Below are 18,292 nucleotides of genomic sequence, written 5' to 3'. Positions count from 1 at the left end.
CAACGAAATTACTTGGCTGCTCCATCCACTCAGATAAGGCACTCCACATTAATTTAAAATAACTACAATACATTAATTAAACAATACAATACGACGTGGCTAGTAAAAATAAGATGACTTCAAAGTCCAGACTTTCCATTTAAGGCCGAAATTGCTCTAGGGAAGAAACTGTTCTTGAGACGGCTTGTTCTCGCCTTCATTATTCTGTCTCTCCTTCCTGGTGGCAGGAGCTCGAAGAAGCAGTGACCAGGATGCGATGGATCTCTTGATATGTCTAGTTCTTTCCTGTGGCACCTGGTGATATAGTTTTGTTCTAAGGTGGAGAGTGAGCAGCCAATAAGCAAGAGGCATTGCTTATTTTCTTGCTCATTTTAATTACTCCATTTATATCCTGTCCTTCCTCCTGAAGGAGCCCAGGGCAGCAGACACAGCAATTTGTGTGTGTGTGTGTGTGTGTGTGTGTGTGGTTTGAGAGCAAGCATGTTGTAGTGGTTAGAGCATCGGGCTACAACCTGGGAGACCAGAGTTCAAATCCCCACTTGACCATGATACTCACTGGGTGACCTTCGGTCAGTCACTGCCTGTCAGCCTACCACATAGGGTTGTTGTGGGGATTAAATGAGGTAGGGAGGAGCCATCTACATAATCTTGAGCTCCTTGGAGAAAAAGATGTGATATAAAAAGAATTATGTCTCTGTGTGTGTGATTAAAAACTTAAGAACCATTTAAAAACATCCCAAAAAGTTAGAAACTATAGGTTGAATTCAACATTGTGCTTACAAATGTTCTGCCTACATAAGCATGTCAGGTTGCTAGAGGGAACCGTCCCCCTTCTGCCTTGTACTGTTCTGGAGGTTCTCCCAAGCTGTCCCTCAAGGCATTTTTTTTGGGGGGGGGTGTAGAAAAAGGGAAAGCTCTATTGCACAAGCAGGAGCCATTTCACTCAAGTTTGTTAGGTGAATTCCACCCACTATCTCAATGGATGATCTCAGGGTAGCAGGACCAGTGTCCTTCAGCCACCACATTCACCTGGGTAAATATGAATGGGTTTAAATTCCTCTTCAAAGTCAATAATGATGCAGGCAGATGCAATCTTGCCAGGGAAGGCATTCCACAAATGGAGTCACCACAGAAAAGGCCCTGTCCCAGGTCAACGCCAACCAGATGGCACCACCAGCGAGGCCTCACCTGCTGATCATCAAAGGGTCTCAGATGGTTGATATCAGAATTCAAAGACACATGTTCCATCCCACCCAAAACACTTGAGGTTTGAAGGAATGTGGCCTGCAGAGAGTTCCAGGGGCCCGACAGAGGGGCTGGGGGGGGCTACACATGGGATTTCCTGTGCATAAGGGGTCTTTGACTGAGATGAACCCATTTGACCAATGGGAGAGGCAAGGAGGCCTCTGGCAGCCAAAGGGATGAGCTGCTCTAACCTTCTGGTCCTGGCTGGGTTGATGGGAGTTGCAGTTCCAAACACCGTGAGGGCAACAGGTTGGGGCAGACTGGAGGTAAGCCGGGGCAGGAGTAGTAGAAGAAAACAGGGAGGGAGTCCAAGCTTGAAAACAACTGGTCCAATTGGGCTCTCACTCTGCTTCTGCCCCCACCACTGAAATGCAGTGTGGTGTAGTGGTGAGAGTCTTGGACCAGGGTTTAAATCACCACTCACCCATGAAGCTCATGGGGGCAGGCACTGCATTTCCCAGCCTAACCTACCTCATAGGCATTGCTATTTTTATGGAAAAAGAGGTGCCGGAACTCACCATGAACACCTCCCTTGTTCACTTAGAATGGCAATGGCGCCGGAACTGTTCTGGCTAGTTCCCCCTGAAAAAAAAGGCCTGCTTCCAGGGGTACTGTGAACATGAGAGGCTGCTGGATCAGGCCAGTTGCCTATCTGGTTCAGCATCTGTTTTCCACAGTGGCCAACCAACCAGATGTCTGTGGGAAAGCTGCGAACAGGATCTGAGCACAAGAGAACTCTCCACTTCTGTGGTTTCCACCGACTGATATTCAAAAGAATTGCTGCCTCCAAATCTGAAGGCAGAGCATAGTAGCCATCAATAGCTCTCTCTCCCTCTCTCTCCCCCTTTTTAAAGGCCTCCAAGTTGATGGCCATCACTGCCTCCTGTGGGAGGGAGTTCCCGAGTTTAACTTTGCGCTGCGTATGCGCCACGTGGGGATTAAATGAGATTGGGGAGAAGCAGGTCCGCCACGTTGAGCTCTTTGAAGAAGAATGCTGGATGAAAAAGAACGAAAGAAAGAAAGAGAAGGAAAGAAAGAAACTCCTTCTTGACAGCCTCCTTGGAAGCACCTGCTCTTCGTTGGGAGAGCAGCTGCGTGGCTTCTGAGCGCGGGCCAAGTGCGCCTCTCGCCTTCCCCGGGCACGGGCTGGAAGGGGCCGGCCTTTCCTCCCTCTCTGCCCTCCCCGGAGGCGGCCACTGCTGCTGCTGCTCCTCCTCCCCGCCGGCGTCCCGAGGCTCCCAGTCCGACTCCGGCCGTCTCCATCGCGGGCGAGATGCGGGCGCAGCTGCTGCCGCTGTTGCTACTTGCAGTTTTCTCCGCGCTCGGCTCCTGCCTGCTCAGCCTCCAGGAAGGTACGGCGGAGCGCGAGCAGGGGTTGGGGGCACGACGAGAGAGGCAGCCAGGACCCCTCCCCCGAGAGGAGGAGGAGCCGGAGGAGCCGGTGACGATTTGTGGGGGGTTCCGAAGGGGGTGGGGGCTGGCGCAAGAAGCGCACCTGGCACCTCTATGTGGGGGAGGGAGAGAAAGAAAAGCGGGGGCGTAGGAGCCTTCGCGCCTGACCCCGTTTGTCCCCACGCCAGATTCCCTTTCGCTTTCCCTTCTTCACCCTCGGAGGGTTTGGCTAGGAGCGCGCGTGTCCTCAGGCGCCCGCAGAAAAATGGAGGCGGCTAGTGAGAGAGCGGCCAAAGTGCGCCTGCCTCCTCCCCACCCAGAGTTTTGTGTTTTTATCTTGTATTTTATGCTGTGAACCGCCCTGAGATATTCGGATCTAATATAAAAGGGATTATTAGTTATTATACTATTATCTCCTCTGCCTCCCTTCACTGGCTGGCATGGCAGGAACTTGGGCGCGGGGTGTGCGGAGGCGCAGCTTGCTTCTGTGCATAATGTGCGCAATAGTGGTTAGAGTGTCGGACTAGGGACCTGTGTGAGCAGGGTTCAAATCTCCACACAGCCATGAAGCTCACTAGGTGACCTTGGGCCTGACCGACCTCATAGGGTTGTTGTGAGGATAAAGTAGTTATGCCTGCTATCTTGAGTTCCTTGCAGGAGAATCCTTGCAGGATATACAGTGTGAGTCTTTTAAAAGAGGCCCCGTGGAACATGTGTACTCTATATCCCTGGGGCCTCTCTTAAAGGACTCACCCTGTAAATGCTAATACCGGTAATAAGGTGTGAAACAGAATCTTGCTAATTAGTAGCTTAGGGTAGCATTTAATGCAAATCCAGCTCACACTGAAAGCAGATAACTTCCGCCAAAGACTTCTGGGAACTGTCATTTATTAAGGCTGTTGCAGCCTATAGCTCTGTGAAGGGGAAACTACCATTCCCAGGATTCTTTGGGAGACGTTAGGTGGCTTAATTTGTGCATTAAATGTATGGTGCAGATCTGCCCCCCCCCCTAAAGTCTCTTGTTTTGTCTTTTTCTTCTTCCCTCAACAGAGGAATTTCTCTTCAAGACATGGATATCTCAGGTAAGGCCCTCCTGCCCATTCATAAGCCACCACTCCCCCAAAGTTAAGTATAACCCTCTATGCTCAAGGCATGTTTCACTTTACCTTGGCTTGGTTCCACTAGAAGGGACTTTCCTGCTGGACTTTCAAGGGAGAGTGGGAGGGAAGAGAGCAAGTGCCGCCTTCTCCTTCCCTCGTTCCTTCCCTCCCTCCTCCTTCCTTCTGTGCTGTCCTGGCTGTGCAGGGGGATTTTTTAGGTCTTTCTCAAGAAGTGCTGGACTCGGAGAGTCGCTTTGAAGTAAATCGGAACTAATGGGCAATATCTCCACAAGAGTCAGCATTTTGCATATCTGAAGAAGTGTGCATGCACACGAAAGCTCATACCAAAATAAAAAAAACTTAGTTGGTCGTTAAGGTGCTGCTGGAAGAATTTTTTTTATTTTTTATTTTGTCTTCCAGACAGCCACCTCCTTTTGTCACCTTTCAGCAAACGGTAAAAGGCAGCTCATTTCCTTCCCTCCAGGAAGCACCTCGCCCTTCCTATTCTACCCCCCAGGGAGGGTGGCCTGAGCTGTGTGTGTTTTTTCCCCACACAGCCACCTGCCTGCCTGGAAACAAAGGTGCAAAGTTGTGCAGCCCCAGTGAGCCAGTTGCTAGGTTTGAAATGATGACAAACTGGTTTCTGAGCATCTCTCTTTAATAATAATAATAATAATAATAATAATAATAATAATAATAAATAGGATATACTGTTGTTCATAAAAAATCAAGAGTCATACATATAGCCATGCAATAAAAACTGAAATTTTAGATTTCTTGAGCATGTGGCCAAGAGGACCGCATGCCAAAGAATTGTTCATTACAGGACCAGCTCAGGCAATCAAGGGCCTTTTAAACTGGGTTGGGGGGGTTATTGGTTTTGTTTGTTATTATGGTTTTTATATTGCGATCTGCCCTGTGATCTTTGGATGAAGGACAGTATAGAAATTTAATAGTAGTAGTAGTAGTAGTGGTGGTGGTGGTACTAAATGGAATAAATGACGCCTGAAGAGCCACATGTTCATCACCTGCATCACAGCAGGCATCTTATGCCTTGGTCTCTTCTAAACCAACAGTTCCCATGTCTCAGTTCCATAACTGAAATGGATACTTCAGATTGAAGTGGGGTGGGTGGGGGACTTCCAAAGAAGGTGCGGTTTGTGGGCAAGGGGGGGGGAGGCACTTCTCTGTTCTAAATTTGCCCGGGGTCGGACTTTCACTTCTGCGTCCTGCAGCTGCTGTGTCCTTCCTCTCTCCCACAGAACAACAAGCGGTACAGCCTGGAGGAGTATCAGCAGCGCTTTCAGATCTTCCTTAGTAACAAGCAGAAGGTTGAGAAGCACAATGCTGGGAATCATACCTTCCAAAGTACGGACCCTGCTCTTGAGATGCCTTTTAAAAGAGGGCAAGATTGACTGCAGACCTGGCTTCACAACTCCCTCTTCTCTCTCTCCTTCTTTCCTCAGTGGGTCTGAACCAGTTTGCAGACATGACATTTGCTGAATTCAGGAAAAAGTATCTCTGGCGCGAGCCCCAGGTAAATGCTTGCGCCTTCCTGCCCTTTCCCTCCCCCCACACCCCGTCATACAAGGACCACCATGCACCATGGGGGCTCACCATGCAATCCTGGGCTTGTGTCCTTGCCATGTTCTCTATTGCACATGTCTCTCGGAAGTCACAGGTGCGGGTCCTTCACACGTAACCCTTAAGCATGCTTGTGCAAGAGAGGAATCCTTACATGGGTTGACGGTGTGCCTTGGCCCCAGAGAATGCATCTAAGAAAGTTCAAAATCCAGGAAGTCAGACCCACACACAAAGCCTGGGATTGAATGCCAGTGCATCTGTTTATTGCAGCAGGTGGCGGGAGGGGTGGGGGGTGGGGATTCAGTTTCACAGCAAGCAATGCACTGCAGCATGCCAACATAAATTTATTGTCATCGTTATCAGTATTATGTTTATTTATTTATATCTTGCCTTTGCCCCAGAATGGGACTCAAGGTGGCATACCCAAATTAAAGCAACACAGATAAAATGCCAAAAGCTAAAAACATATAACAGATAATGGTTAAAAAGCAATTAAACTCCAAAAGAATTAATATACATATATATATATAAAACAAATATACAAAAATGCAAATAGTATAAACAGCACAGCAATACAGTCGTACCTTGGATCCCGAACGCCTTGCAAGTCTAACGTTTTGGCTCCTGAACGCCGCAAACCCGGAAGTGACTGTTCCAGTTTGTGAACTGTTTTTGGAAGCTGAATGTCCAACAGGGCTTCCTGCAGCCAATCAGAAGCTATGCTTTGGTTTCCAAGTGTGTTGGAAGTCTAACGGACTTCTGGAACAGATTCTGTTCGACTTCTAAGGTAAAGGTAAAGGGACCCCTGACCATAAGGTCCAGTCGTGACCGACTTGAGGGTTGCGGCGCTCATCTCGCATTATTGGCCGAGGGAGTCGGCGTACAGCTTCCAGGTCATGTGGCCAGCATGACAAAGCCGCTTCTGGCGAACCAGAGCAGCACACAGAAACGCCGTTTACCTTCCCACTGTAGTGGTACCTATTTATCTACTTGCACTTTGACGTGTTTTTGAACTGCTAGGTTGGCAGGAGCTGGGACTGAGCAACGGGAGCTCACCCTGTTGCGGGGATTCGAACCGCCGACCTTCTGATCGGCAAGCCCTAGGCTCTGTGGTTTAACCCACAGTGCCACCCATGTCCCTGTATTAAATACAACTGTATTTAAACCCCTTCCCTTTTAAAAGCAGTCCTTTACCAAAGCCTGTGAAAATAAAACAGTCTTCCCCTGATGGCGGAATGGCGACAAGGAGGAAGCCAGTCTAATTACCCTAAGAAAGGAGTTCAAAAGTCTGGGAGCAGTCACTGACGGAGCTCTGTCCCATGTCACCACCAAGCATGCCACTGAGGGTGGCAGGACTAAGGGAAAGGCCCCCTCTAAAGATCTCAGAGCTCAGGCAGGTTCAGAGCCCCTTTTCAGGTGGTGATAGCGATTCACTTATACTATCTCAAGCCTGAAATTAAAGGTGATGCTGAGCTAGCAAGTACCCAGCCCCCAGGGGGCATTTCAGGAGGCTCCTTCACATGCCACATTTGTGTGCCAGGCCAGGGGATCCCATGGACCAGGCAGGTACTCTATGGGGAGTGGCCGAGCACCCAGTTTAAATATGGAGTACTGCATTTTGTGAACACATTATTACCCAAATTGCATTCTGATTCTGAAAATAGAGCTCTAACAGTCTAAAAATAAGACATCCTGGAAACACACAAAGTCTGGAGGAGGAAGACAGAGTGTTTTAAATAGAGGCTTTAAAAATATTTTCCTGTAAGCAACAAAATGCTGGGATTGTGGCTTTTTTTTCTTCCAAAAATAGGGACTTGAGCAATTTTATTTCATTGCCTTATTTTTGCTCTGTAATGCACTGAAAGTGAAAAATATTTTTGTAAACCCTGGAATCGAAAAAAAATATTTTATTTAAACAGGCTAGCCAATTTACTTGTGAATTTTACTCTCCAGTCATTATTGCAATACTCAATAGGATTATTTTATATATAATTAGTGTAGTCCCTTCTATGGAAGATAATAAAAAGAATAATAAGAGAATACTGTAATAAAAACAAGGGAAAATATATGGAGAAGGGTTGCCAAGCGTCATATGGTGAACTCACATTGTTGGTGGTGTCCGATATTATTTTGCTCCTGCAGCTGATGCGAGGCTGCAGTTGGGAGATGGTGGCTTGCAAAGGTGGCAATTGAGCCAGAGACTCCACCGGCCTCCAACCCCCCCCCCCCCCCCGTTTTTATTTGATGTGCCTCAGTGGATTGTGGTCAGCCAACTTGGCAGCGCTCACCACTTGTGTCTCAAGGGCTTCTGTGTCTGGGGAAGGTCAGCTGCCACAGTTGAGTGAGGGGCTCTTTTGTTGTTTCCAGAACTGCTCAGCCACCATTGGCAACTTCATCAGCCGTGGTGGGGCATGTCCAAAAACCATAGACTGGAGGAAGAAAGGAAATTTTGTGACACCTGTGAAAAATCAGGTAAGGAACTGATCCCAAAGGCCACTCCCCCCGCTCAACTGTTGGTCCCACAGAGCAATTGAAAATATGTTTCCACTGGAGGCCCAAAAGGGTTTTAAATGTAATTCCAGTGGTGGGCTTATGTTTTCTTAAGGATTTTGATGATAGGGATAGTGCTACAGATATAAACTTTGTTTGCACATAACATTAAAACACAGTTTATTAACCCACGGCTCAGTGTTATGCGTGAACTATAGTTTCTCTATTGCAAACAAACCACGACCTGAAGCCATAGTTTGATGTCAACTTAAGCCCTTGGGCTTAACCTTGGGCTTGGTGTTACATGCGCACCTAGCCCCTTTCCTTAACTATGGTTTATTTTGCTCTCCAACCCCAGATGCTCCCCAAACTACAAAGGCACAAGTTACTGGAAAACAAGCTGTGAGGAACAAACCGTGGTTTGTTTGACTATCTGTGGCACAGCTTTTGGTTTGTTGAACAAACCATGGCTTAGAATTAGGTGTGAACCAGGCGATTGTGCTTTCCTTTACCTGTGGGAAGAGAGTTGTTGCTTTTTCTCATGCCTTCCCCTTCCTCCTTGTCATTTTTGAATTTACTGACATGCTCTGTGTGTTGTATATATGCCAATGTGCTGTATTTTGATGTTCTGAATGTTTGCTGTCAGCTGCTGTGGGTGCAACGTATTGTGGAAAAGCGCCATATAAGTAAACTCAGTCAACCAGTCTCCTTCCTCCCTTCCTTCCTTCCTTCCTTCCTTCCTTCCTTCCTTCCTTCCTTCCTTCCTTCCTTCCTTCCATCCATCTGAATTCTCCCTCCTCCTCAAGGGTCCCTGTGGCAGTTGCTGGACTTTCTCAACCACTGGGTGCTTGGAGTCTGCTATTGCCATCGCAACTGGAAAGTTACTGGACCTGGTAAGACTCCCCGGTTGAACTCTGGCCTTTCTGGTTTCCTCTGTTCCATGTCTGTGTGGCCTGTGTTGACCTCATGAAAGTCTAGGCCGTATCCAGGTTAAGAAAAAGTGGCTTCATTGCCTCTTCAGAACCAAGTGGAGACAAAAGGACTGGGCATCCACTGCAGCCAAAAGGGAATGTCAAAAGCGTAACATGCATTTAAAGTAGCTGAAAGCGGCAAAGGTCATATACGTGCAGGAACACGCAGCCAAAAAGCTGAAGGTCTTGCTCAAGGAGATTTGTCCACAGCCAGAGGCAAGCTCCCGAAAGGGAACAAGCGAAAGGGAACAGGCGTTACAAGTTAGAGGATTAACAAATCTCCCTGAGCAAGAAAAACATCTGGAGGGCCGAGTTTGGCTATGCCTGGATTAACTGAATGCAGGTTTTGGAAGGGACAGGCTTCCGCTTCCTACTTTTGGTGCCAATTTTAGCCAATTCACCTGGAAACCAGGGATTGAAGAAACCCTTCTTAGGCTGTATTTAATGTAATCTTTCTATAAGGTGTGACCGGAAAGTTCGGTGAATGGTCACAGAAATCGGACAGCAAGAAATATTTGAACCTACAACCTTACAGGCCTTCAAAGTACTAGTCCCCCTCTGATACAATGCACCATTGACAACGTTCGTAGAACGGTTGGAAACTTCTGGAGAAGTCCTCTTTTTGTACCACTTTCAGTTCCCTCGTCACAGCAGCTTGGACGTGTGAAATGTTGGGAAATCTGCGCCCTTTCAGTGCCGATTTCAGTTTTGGAAAAAGAAAGAACTCTGGTGGGGCCAGATTGGGAGAATATGGAGGGTGGGACAACTCAGTAATGATTTCACGTGGAATATGCCATTGTTTGGACGGAGAAATGCTGATCCCATATCAATAACTCACGAACTCTGTCGTTGCCGCCGCTCTGCTCGTTGACTGTCTGCCAGACTGAGGGTCATCTTCGGTGGTTTGCCGCCCTTCACAGAAACGCTTAAACCACTCACACGCCATCTTTCGAGTTACAGCTTCATCTCCGTACACAATTGTGAGCATTTCATGGGTTTCCAATGCCGCTTGTATATTTGAATATTTCTCACTGTCTGATTTATGTGACCATTCACCGAACTTTCCAGTCACACATTGCGTATTTATAGTACTGATTTTTTTTATTTTTGCTACTGTGCTGTTTTATTATGTTACTATAACATTGTTTTTGCACTGTTTTGATTTTGAAATGCATTCCTGCTTTCTTTGCTGTAAGCTGTTATGAGCATATTTATTATTTTTGTGTGAAAAGGCAGTACACAAATAAAATTATAAATGAATGCAGGAGTGTATCCCTCCCCCAGGCTGAACAGCAACTGGTTGACTGTGCTCAGGCTTTCAACAACCATGGATGTAGTGGGTAAGTTCAAGGTCTTACTATTAGTATATAAAGCCCTTAACGAGCTAGTACAAGTTTACACGCGTTATCACCTTACCTCATATACACCTGCTCAACTGGTTTGATTGGCGGAACAGATACTGTTATAGGTGCCAAGTACAACTTTGTATTACAGTTTGTAATATTCATTCTTTTAGTGTACCAGGACCTACACTTTGGAACTCCCTCCCTCTTGATATTATTGGACATTTTTTGGTGCCAGCTGAAAACATTTTTGTTTAGATCGGCCTATTTAGACATTTAAAACATTGGTGCGAGTTTTAATCTGTTTTTTTTTTAGTCTCTTTGTATTTTAACTTTTAACTAAAAGTTGAATTATTGTTAATTTTTCCAAGTCTTATTGTTTCATCTTTTCTGTAAACTGCTTTGGGGATTTTCACAATCTAGCTGCATATAATTGTTATGAAATAAATACATAAGTGGCAGCATCTGGGAAACAGCCCCCCCCCAATCTTCTGAGTAATCTCAGCCCTTCCTTAGCATAGTAATACCTTCATATTCCATATTCCACCCCCTGCATCCCCCTTCCCACAACCTTCCTCAATCTCCACAGCAAGAGAATACAACTCAGAATGAGCTGATTTGTGCTGTTGTGTTTCCGCCTCCCCAGGGGACTCCCTAGCCAGGCGTTTGAATACATCCTGTACAACAAAGGGCTGATGGGGGAGGATGACTACCCATACACCGCACAGGTATTGTTGCCAGGATTAGGATTGCAGAATAGAAGAGGGCAGGCACTACTGCCCTCCCCAATGAGCCACCTCTAACGGGCCTCCCTTGTCTCATGCACAGAACGGGACCTGCAAATTCCAAGCTCGGAAGGCCATTGCATTTGTCAAAAAAGTCGTCAACATTACACTGGTGAGTGACTCCTCCTGCCGTGCAATTTACTTTTCCCCAGAGGTGAAAATAAAATGTAACTGAACTTCTACTGGACGTCCAAACTTATCCAGCCCCTTCTTAGAAAGAGGGGTAACAGTAAACAGAAAACACCTGGCTGTGGATGGTGGACTGCTAGTACTTTCCCACTTTGCACATCCATAGCTGCCAAGTTATCCCTTTTTTTAAGGGATTTTCCCTTATGCTGAATAGGCTTCCTCGCGAGAAAAGTGAAAACTTGGAAGCTATGCACATCTTCTCTGGCCCTTAAGAAATGGGTCCCGAGTCTCACCATTGTTTGATTTGTGTCCTGGGGAGTTCCTCCTCAGCCTTAGATGAGCCAGGGCCAAGCATTGCGTATTAAGCTCCGAGACAGAGAAGGGAAGGACTTATTCACACAGCACATAGTTAAACTCTGGAGCTCGCTGCCACAGGAGTCAGTGATGCCCACCAACTTGGATGGCTTTAAAAGAGGATGAGAAAAATACATAGAGGAGAGGGCTATTAATGGCTATGCTGTTGGGGGCATAATTGCTTCTGAATACTATTTGCTGGGAGCCGCTAGAGGAAAGGGTGCTCTTGTGCTCAAATCCTGCTTGTGGGTTCCCCACAGGAATCTGGTTGGCTTATGTCAGGCACCCCCAAACGTCGGCCCTCCAGATGTTTTGGACTACAATTTCCATCATCCCTGACCACTGGTCCTGTTAGCTAGGGATCATGGGAGTTGTAGGCCAAAACATCTGGAGGGCCGCAGTTTGGGGGTGCCTGGCTTAGGTGATAACAGGATGTTGGACTGATCCAGCAGGCTCTTCTTATGCTCCTATGACTTTCTCCTTCCAGAATGATGAGCAAGGCATGGTGGAAGCTGTGGGGAGGTACAATCCATTGAGCTTTGCCTTTGAAGTGACAGACGACTTTATGTTATACACGAAGGGTGTTTACTCCAGGTGAATATCTTGAATGGGACTGGTTTATAGATCATGCCAAGGGTCATTGTCATGGCTCCGTTGCTCATCTTGCATCTTTCAGGGAATGTTAGCATTTGTATGGTTGCACCACTAGAACTCGATGTTTGTCGAGCAAAGAAGGGAGAGCAGGAAAAGATGCTTGACTTTTCATCTGTTCTCTTACCTGGGTTACTTCAGTCTGTTCTGATTTGGTCAGATGACCTCACCTGGAGACTGCTGAAGCCATCAGGGTCAAGGGTGCCTTTCCTCAACCACCCACCCCAGCCTGGGACCCTTATAAGGCAAAGATGTTGCTTCATATCCTTGTCTTCTCTTTTAACATTTTTGTAAGGAACGTTCTTTGCCTTTTTGGCAGGAACATGGATGTGTTTGGTTTTAAATACTGTTGAAATGTTTTGAATCTGTATCACGTCTGCATTTGCATTGTTGTATTAGAGCTGCCTTGGGAAAGGCAGCATATAAATAAAACAGTAATTTAGCATGACACTTTTGGGCATTCCAGTCTGAGAAGTACCTTGGCACCCTGGGATGATGTGTCCAGAGGGGAGCAAGTAGGGGCCTGGAGACCAAATCCTAGGAGGAAAGGTGGCAGGAGAAGTTGGGTATTTTTGCATGATGGGGGTCTAATAATCTGAAGGGATGTTAATATATAGAAGGGCTCTCACATACGTAGGGGTCAAGGAAGGGGAAGCTTTGGCCCTCCGGATATTGTTTGGAAAAAGTGATTGGAGTTGCACTCGGGCCACAAGATCCCCATCCTTGATGTATGTGATGGACCACATTAGTTTTTTCTTGTTCCAGAGGTACAACTGAAGTGAAGAAACCGAGTCAGGGGGTTTATGCAAGTGAGCTGTGCATGTAACAAGCTGAATGGCAAGCTCGGCAGAGGCTCTTTTTATTAGCAGAAAATACAGAACCAGGCAGATACATTTTTGGACTATGACCTTTACACATCCTCTAACCACAGGGTCGTGGGATGACACAAGGTGACGTCAGTACCTGTTTCCATGGCCTCAAGTTCCGCTTAAGCAAAGGTTAATCGAAAGTAGACACAGGCCACCGGCAGGGCAGGGCAGACCACTGAGAAAGCAGAAGGTTAGAGAAAGTGTGCGGTGTTCAGGCATAGCTAAGGTCGGATATAGGGTATGACTCTCTGACAGCTGTGGCTCGTCTGCGGTTGGGAGTGTGCTCCACCGCGGTGAGGTCATCCCATCACCTCCCTTGCAGTGAAGTGTGCTTCAAGCTTGGCCGCCATCCCTACATCAACTCAGAGCAACAGGGTCAAATTGCAAGAACAAGTACTGAGATTGAACACTAGGAAGCCTCAGTCTTGATGGTCTGAGGCTGTCTTCGAAGGTGGTAGGCTCTCTTTCATGGGAGGGTTTTAAGCAGAAACTGCATGGCCCCCTCCTCTCATGGATTCTGCAAGAGTAGGTTTCCTGGACAGTTAGGGGGCTGGACTTTTGAACTCTTGATTCAATCAGCAATCAAGAGCGGATAGTTCCATACAGTATTCAACACACAGTGAATTTTTTTTTTATATATAAAAAAACATTTTCTTTCTGCAGCAAACACTGTGAAAAAACTCCAGACAAAGTCAATCATGCTGTCCTGGCTGTAGGCTATGGAGAGGAGAATGGCCTTCTGTACTGGATTGTCAAAAATTCCTGGGGCCCCTCGTGGGGCATGGACGGGTAAAGTATTCCTCTTTAGTCTCTGAAGCCACCTCCTTTGCTACAGACTCAGATCAGCAGAAGATGCCCTTTTGGTAACTCCTCTGCCTTTCAGAAGCATAGGGTGGTGGTGGCGGCGGCCCAAGAGATTGCCTTCTCTGTGGTGGCTCCTAAGCTGTGGAATGCCCTCCCCAGAGAGGTTTGTCTGGCATCTTCATTATACACCTGGAGAATGCCAAAGACACACTCTTTCCTGTGGCTTTTGGCACCTGTGGTGTATGTTTTTAGGGGTCACCTAATTTTACGCTTCTGGGTTGTTTTAAATGGTTTTTAAGGCTTTAACCTGCCCTGGTACCTTAGGGTGAAGGACAGGTAATAAAATTATTATTAATCACAAACCAACCTTTGCCATCCTGGCACTGTCCAGATGTTTTGGGTTACAATTCCCATCATTCCCCAGCTGGCTGATGGGAGTTGTAGTCAAAAATATATAGCTAGACTCAATGGCTTCTTAGCTGATTCTCTGGCACCATCTAGTGGCGTGCTTCAGGGCTGAGGATAATAATATTAAGAATTAGGTCGCCAATTCCATCCATAGAAAGCCCACAAAGGATCCTCCCTGCCAGCTCTTCTTAGACTCGATCAGGCCATAAATATTCAAGATTTACTTGGGCATTATGAAAACCCCGCCCCTTCTCCAAAATCTGATTTATAATGCAAAAGATTCTTTGGAGTTTTTTGTAACATCTTCATCCTGCCTATATGTCTTTCTGGAGCATTATTATTAAAATTTCATTCTCATTAGACGGCTGGGATATGGGGCAAAACAGGGTTTGGGGCTGGCAACATCAGCTCCGGTAACTTCTAGGCTAGATTATTGCAGTGTGTTGCTTGTTGGGCTGCCTTTGAAGACTGTTTGATGCTAGTACAGAATGCAGTGGCCAGACTCCCAATTGAGACTAGGCTGGTTTGAACGTAGAGCAATTCTAGCCTGGGTTCACTGACTGATCATTTGTTTTTGAGCCCAATTCCAAAGTGCTGGTTTTGAACCACAAAGCATTGCAGGGCTTGTGGTCCCAGTACCTTAAGGACCCTATTTCCCTATACGGACCTATCCAGCCAGACCCTCATATTAACATTGGAGGCCGTTCTCTGTGTGCAGTGGCCCATCAATTGCAGAATACCTTTCCCTGAGGCCCCTCTGGCCAGGCAAAGATGGGTTTATTTTCTCAGGTATTTGGACAGCACTAATGGTCTGGCTTTTGGACATCTATTTTTGGTACTCAGCCTTGTGGTAATGGGGTGGTTATTTTGCTGTTTGGTTTTTGTGGAAGAACACTGTTGTATATTTGTTTCATTTTAATGCATAGTGTTCTGCTGTTATGTCTGTAAATTGCCTTGAGACTCCTTTGTGTGAAGTGAGACACTTAATAAATTGAACTAATCTAATCAAGAGAAGCACCATCCTTCAAACTGCTTCTGATGGTCAGAGGGCGGCAGGCCAATTTTCTAGGAAAGCCCCAAGCACTCCAAGACACACCTTGTCAAATAGAGTCTTAGGAGCATAGGCAGCTGCCTTAGACCAAGGGCTTGTCCACAGTTCCACTTGTCCTGTGCCTAGAAAGTACGGGTCTGAACAGTTTTGCTTTTGTTTTGCTGCTTCCCCCTGGAAAACCAGTTCTCTAGTGCTAAATCGGAACAAACAATCCGTAGAAAACCCGACTGATGTTTGCTCCGATTCAGAGGTAAAGATTTGTGTTTTCCCAGGGGAAAGCTGCAGGACAAGCAGAAGTCTGGGTGAGCCCCAAGTCACAACACTAGTCCATCTAGCCCAGTGTTGTCTGCACTGACTGGCAGTGCCTCTTCAAGGTTTTAGACAGGGAGCCTTTTCTAGCTCTACTTGAAGATGCCATTGGGGATTGAACCTGAGACCTTCTGCATGCAAAGCAGAAGCTCTACCTCTGTGCCACAGCCCTACCTACCCTTAAGGGTTTTGTGTGCTTTCCTCTCTGATAAGGCAACTCCTCTGAATGAAAACCTGTTTTCTCTTTTAGATACTTCTATATTGAACGTGGAAAGAACATGTGTGGCCTTGCTGACTGTGCATCCTACCCAGTCCCTCTTGTCTAAAAGCTGGCCTGGATTTTGGTGCCAGGGAACTGGTAGTGATGGGTCGCTACGCTGAAAATTGAAGCTGGAATGAAGTTCATCAGTGCCAAGAAGCAGGGCCATTTTTCTCAAAATAGATTTTCAAGCACAAATCTCCTCTACTTGTGTATCTGATACTGTGAAAAAGTTTTTGACCCAAGTGGATGCACTTTCCTAATTCCCTGTGCATTTTGTTTTTCTCATATACAGTGGTACCTCACAAGACGAATGCCTCGCGCAATGAAAAACTCGCAAGCCGAAAGCGTTTTGCGATCTTTTTGTTGACTCGCAAGACAATTTTTTCTATGGCCGTGCTTCGCAAAACTTTTTTTTTTTTTGCTTTACTTTGTTTACATTGGAAAACCCCAAGACGAAATTTCCGCAATACAAAACGACTCGCGGAACGAATTAATTTCGTCTTGCAAGGCATCACTGTAGTTGTCACCTTATCCAAAATCATGCTCCTTTTCTTAAGATTTTCCTTATTCCCTACCATTCCCCTTGCATGACCTCAGGGCAGCTCACACAATCATAAATATCCAGCACTAAAACCAAGAGTAAAATCACAGTTTGCAACAAAATCCAGTAAAAATTAATGTATCACAGCCAGCAATAAGTTAGGTAGGCCAATTGCTCTTATGTTTTGAAGACAGACAAATTTTTAACTACTGTCTGAACACAGACCAACTGAAACAAGGTGGGAGAAATAAGTTCCATAAGTGGGGGGTCATGTGCACCTTTTACACCCTTAGATAACTTCTTGATGGGCTCATTGCTTTGTCTTTGTGTGTCCCAACCCCACTTTTTCTGCTTTCCAGAAACACCTTAGTGATATACTTGAAATCTGTTATCTCCCTTTCAGCAACCTCAGTGAGGCCTCAACCCATATGCTAAGAAATGCTGAGTTCTGACCAATTACTTTACATTGTTGGTTATCAACTGCTTTCCCCCACTGCTGCCCCCCTACCCCGCCACAAGGGTTGAATGTCTTTCTAGTGCCTTTCCAGGCCAAGCACCTTATTGAAAAGGTGAAAACCTTGATGTCAGAGATTATTGACACATACTGGCCCCATTCAAGTACAGTGGTACCTCTACTTACGAATTTAATGCGTTCCGAACGCACATTCGTAAGTCGAAAAAAAATGTAAGTCGAATCCCATAGGAATGCATTGGGAGAAAAAAATTGTAAGTAGAAGCAACCCTATCTAAAAATTCGTAAGTAGAAAAAATCCTATCTAAACCGCATCCAAGATGGCGGACGGAGCTCCATTCGTAAGTAGAAACATTCGTAAGTAGAGGTACCACTGTACAGTATTTTCTTTTGACGTTTAATTGAGTGTTTGCAAGTGTAAATATTTTGTGGCCTTTGAAGGAATGATTTTATCTAGAACTTCCTGCAACCTGTTTGGAGGGGTCTCACAGTTCAACTGGAGGCTGAAGATGGCCTTGCTCTTGCTCTGATTGTTTGCCTGATTCATGTTTTATCTGTACACCTATTCCTGAGCACATTTATGTACATGTACTCCAATTTTGTATAACAAGTGGTAATGTCTTTGCACAGATTGTTTTTAAAATTATCTGAAGTGTTCAGATTGTGCTTGAATTGGGAAGCTCCTGTATGGTGTTAATAGTGTAATGCTGAAGAAATCTTTAAGATGTTGGCTTATTTGAAATAATCAGTTGCCTTTTACACAGTTTATTTACATTAAGTCCATAGCAATAAAATCATGGGCTCCTGTAGGTGATGATGGTCATGGGCTTAGCCAAGTAAACCAATAGAAATACTTAACTAACTTACCAATCACATCTGTTCTCTCCCCCACACACACACACAAACTCCTGCCTCCCCCAACAAAATCCTGGCTACATCCATGAAGATGGCAGAGCCCCCTTGTTCCTTTAACAGTCGTGATGAAGTGCAATTTCCCGGAAACTTTTCTGTCCTCTTTGCTAAAACTCTGCACCAGGGATCCAAAATACAGTACCACTGTATCTTGTAATCTGCCCTTGGTTTGCGGGGGGCATAGCTGCCAAGTTTTCCCTTTTCTCACGAGGAAGCCTATTCAGCATAAGGGAATTTCCCTTAAAAAAAGGGATAACTTGGCAGCTATGGCGGGGGGAGAGGCGGGATGTTAACAGTTTCTTTGCGTTTAAAAGCCTGGTTATTTTTGTAAGATTATTTTGTAAAACTTTTGCAAGTTTTGACAAATAAAGGCTCATTGGATTAAAAAAAAAAAGGCTGGTTGTGAGCTTGCTCGGGGGCGCCGGATCTGCATCTACCAGAATGAATTAGCCGGGGAAATTAGGTTGGGGCGGTGGGGGGAGGGAAGCTCCTTTGGCGGAGCCATTCCCTGTCTCGCAAAGGCCCGGAGGTGTCCTTTTCCCACCGGACCTTCTGCGGGCGCTGGACCTGTAGCTGACGTCACTTCCTTTGCAGCCGGGAAAGAGCTCTTCCTTAGCCAA

At 46.1% G+C, this 18,292-nt stretch overlaps 1 protein-coding gene across 1 annotated transcript; it reads left to right on the top strand.

Moving 5' to 3' along the window:
* Positions 1-2,178: 2,178 nt before the first annotated feature.
* CTSH (cathepsin H) lies at positions 2,179-18,066 on the top strand. Its single transcript, XM_035132076.3, has 12 exons — positions 2,179-2,597; positions 3,688-3,719; positions 5,000-5,105; positions 5,204-5,274; positions 7,689-7,793; positions 8,618-8,704; positions 10,067-10,122; positions 10,772-10,853; positions 10,954-11,022; positions 11,881-11,987; positions 13,577-13,702; positions 15,736-18,066. The coding sequence occupies exons 1-12, from the start codon at positions 2,519-2,521 to the stop codon at positions 15,809-15,811; spliced, it is 996 nt and encodes a 331-aa protein (XP_034987967.1). The 5' UTR covers positions 2,179-2,518; the 3' UTR covers positions 15,812-18,066.
* The last annotated feature ends 226 nt before the right edge of the window (positions 18,067-18,292 follow it).

This window comes from Zootoca vivipara, chromosome 13, assembly GCF_965207765.1.
Source record: "Zootoca vivipara chromosome 13, rZooViv2.hap1.1, whole genome shotgun sequence".
Classification (NCBI taxonomy): domain Eukaryota; kingdom Metazoa; phylum Chordata; class Lepidosauria; order Squamata; family Lacertidae; genus Zootoca; species Zootoca vivipara.
This window is presented reverse-complemented; position numbering and strand designations above follow the sequence as displayed.

Excerpts from the sequence above, each read along its gene's own strand:
- CTSH (XM_035132076.3), top strand. The coding sequence starts at position 2,519 with ATGCGGGCGCAGCTGCTGCCGCTGTTGCTACTTGCAGTTTTCTCCGCG. Across the intron at positions 7,794-8,617 it reads TGACACCTGTGAAAAATCAG|GGTCCCTGTGGCAGTTGCTG; the intron begins GTAAGGAACTGA and ends CTCCTCCTCAAG. Across the intron at positions 10,123-10,771 it reads AACAACCATGGATGTAGTGG|GGGACTCCCTAGCCAGGCGT; the intron begins GTAAGTTCAAGG and ends CCGCCTCCCCAG.